Source organism: Epinephelus lanceolatus, chromosome 8, assembly GCF_041903045.1.
Source record: "Epinephelus lanceolatus isolate andai-2023 chromosome 8, ASM4190304v1, whole genome shotgun sequence".
Classification (NCBI taxonomy): Eukaryota; Metazoa; Chordata; class Actinopteri; order Perciformes; family Serranidae; genus Epinephelus; species Epinephelus lanceolatus.
The window spans coordinates 3,917,743-3,920,315 of record NC_135741.1 but is presented as its reverse complement, the minus strand read 5'-3'; the positions used below and the strand labels follow the sequence as shown (position 1 = coordinate 3,920,315).

The 2,573-nt window shown below is 43.5% G+C and overlaps 1 protein-coding gene across 1 annotated transcript; it reads left to right on the top strand.

Moving 5' to 3' along the window:
- The first annotated feature begins 374 nt into the window (after positions 1-374).
- tmem81 (transmembrane protein 81) lies at positions 375-2,069 on the top strand. The gene is made up of 5 exons (XM_033628169.2): positions 375-618; positions 731-876; positions 1,066-1,181; positions 1,489-1,682; positions 1,873-2,069. The coding sequence occupies exons 1-5, from the start codon at positions 388-390 to the stop codon at positions 1,972-1,974; spliced, it is 789 nt and encodes a 262-aa protein (XP_033484060.2). The 5' UTR covers positions 375-387; the 3' UTR covers positions 1,975-2,069.
- The last annotated feature ends 504 nt before the right edge of the window (positions 2,070-2,573 follow it).

Here is a 2,573-nt window from a genome sequence, read left to right as displayed (position 1 = left end):
CAGATCGCTCTTAATCTCCTCCTTTTTACTCTTAGATTGTAAAAATAATGCATGTAGCTATGGTGACGTCACCCATTGTTTTGTGGACTCCCCTTCTGAAACCTTGAGTCCGGCACTTCGGCTGCCACCATCTAGTTTTTTTGGACCCAGAAGTGACCATATCTGGACAAGAGGGTGGAGCTGCTCACAGACACAGACACACACACGCACATTTTGTTTTTAAAGAAACTCTTTAATTTAATTTTGACCATTGCATGTCTCTAACAATATTTGTTATTTCAAACAACATTATAATAAAATGATATTGTCTCAGCAGCTTTAACTTTGTGCAGTGAGTGGACAACTAAAACCTTTTTATTTCCTACAGGTTCATCATCAAATATCAAAATGCAACATGTGACCGTCAGACTCCTCCTCCTCCTCCTCCTCCTCCTCCTCCTCCATCCTCTGACCTCAGCTGACCTGGAGGAGGTGGATAATGTGCCAGTGGAGGTCATCGTCGACAGCTCCCCCTGCAGCGCCACCTGTGGGCTGGGGGTTAAAACTCAGACCCTGTGTTTGCTGAAAGATGGCGAGACAGCGATGGAAGAAGCTGTGAAAAATCAAGATGGAACAGAGGTACCAAAGACACGTCTTAAACATGTAAAACTAAATGATGACGGAATGTAAAAAAGGAAAATAGCTTTAATAACAACAATCGCTGTCATCTGCATGACTGACTTGGTGGTAGGTGTCAGAGGAGTGTCGGGTCCGTAAGGTGAAGTGTCTGGAGTCGTGGCAGTGTGGACTCAGGACCATGACGGTGACTTCAGGACAGAAAGTAGAGATCGACTGTCTCGGGGAAGTCATGGAGGCGATGGGGAGGTTCACCTGGAGGTAAGAATGGAAGATTCAGAAGTGATTTGTGTCCTTTAGATTGCAAACAATGAAAAAAAATCAAGCAAGGAAGAGAGGAAGAGACCTTTACGGACAAGTTGGCTCCTGGTACAAAACCTCCTGAACATCTGGATCTTCAGGAACTGTTCACACTGTTCTCAGTGTGATGACTTCTTTTTTATGGCACAGGGTGTCATGGCGTTACGCCCGAGGAATAATCAGCTCTGACGACTCGCTGTTTGCCCGCTTTGGTGCTCCCCTGCTGGACCGAGTGATTCTGGACCCCATCAGGGAGGAGGACGCAGGTAAACACATCTATGCGTGTGCTCACAAAGAATCTGATTCATGGTCAAAGCTCAAAGCTCCACTGACCTTGTCAGCAGGGTTAGACCAGTGGGTATCAACTTTAAGTTGAATTTAAGAAAAGGTTGGAGGTGCTGATATGTACGTCAGAACAGTCTGACTCTACAGTTCCTGATTCTCAACTAAGCAACACATGTAAAAAAGGTTAGATTGAGATTTTTTTTAATTCTCAAAATCAAAGCTGACCATAAAATGATCATATCATATTACAAAAAAAGCCAGTTAATGAACTCATCATGTCATTTTCAGGTACTTATTGCTGTGTCGTGCAGGATGCTAACTTCCGCAGGGTGAAAAAGGTTTACTGGGGGATCCGGGTTTTACCCATCGGGGTTCTAAATCTGGACTACGAAAGCTCCCTGGCCCAGTGGGACTCCACTGGAAACCAGCAGAACCAGACTGTGTCGGACGAGCTTGACCACATGGTGGCTCTTCTTGACATGGTACTGTTTGGTTTAGGAAGTGATGAGTTTGGGGACGCGATGATGCACTGATGATTATTTTGGCAATTAACGTTTTTTTAAAATTATTTGCTCAATATTTTAGTCAATAAAATGTAAATCGTGATATATTGTTGTGTAAATGGCCAAAAAAACAACCAAACAAACAAACAATTTCTGTCTGAACACACAGCTGCTGTACTATTCCAGCCTGGCAGGCGTCGGAGCTGGAGTGATACTGCTGATCATCTACTGTGCAGCCAAGAGGAGAGAGTTCAGGCAGTTGACCAGATAAGGCTGTTCTTCTGTGGCTCACTGCACAAACACTGCACCTTTTCAGAGATGAAAGGAAGACTGTACCATCAACCAACATGTTTGTTGTTCTCAATATTCAACTGAAAAGAAATAAAAACTTATAACTGATATTTTTATTACAACAGTGATTCACAGTACACTTCCTGCACAGCAGCAAACGGCAGACAGACTCAGGTGGTGAACACAGTGGAGCGTTTAGCAGCTAAAGAGACAGATATTTCCCTCAGGAGTTGGTGGAGACCAAAACCAGAGCTAAAAGAGAGAGAATATTGGACTGACATTCATCAGGTGGGCACAAACACAAAGACTCTAATGAATGATCATGTTGCTGCTGGCCGTCTAAACAAACTCTTGCTTAATTAAAGGGTTAGTCATATAAACTTAAATGGACTCCAGTTGGACACAGCGTTGGAAGTGGGTACCCGTTCATTCCTGTGAAAGTTGCTAAGTGGTGCGTGAAGCTAAAGAAGCTCTTTTTCTGCATTATTAAACTGCCTGCACCTTCTGCATTGTGGACCAAACAGATCAAGTCTTGATAGTAAAACAGATCATTCTGCCAGGGTTGCAATGCTTAAAAAA

Coding starts and splice junctions, on each gene's coding strand:
- tmem81 (XM_033628169.2), top strand. CDS start 388: ATGCAACATGTGACCGTCAGACTCCTCCTCCTCCTCCTCCTCCTCCTC. Junction 619..730: donor AAAATCAAGATGGAACAGAG/GTACCAAAGACA, acceptor ACTTGGTGGTAG/GTGTCAGAGGAGTGTCGGGT. Junction 1,182..1,488: donor CATCAGGGAGGAGGACGCAG/GTAAACACATCT, acceptor TGTCATTTTCAG/GTACTTATTGCTGTGTCGTG.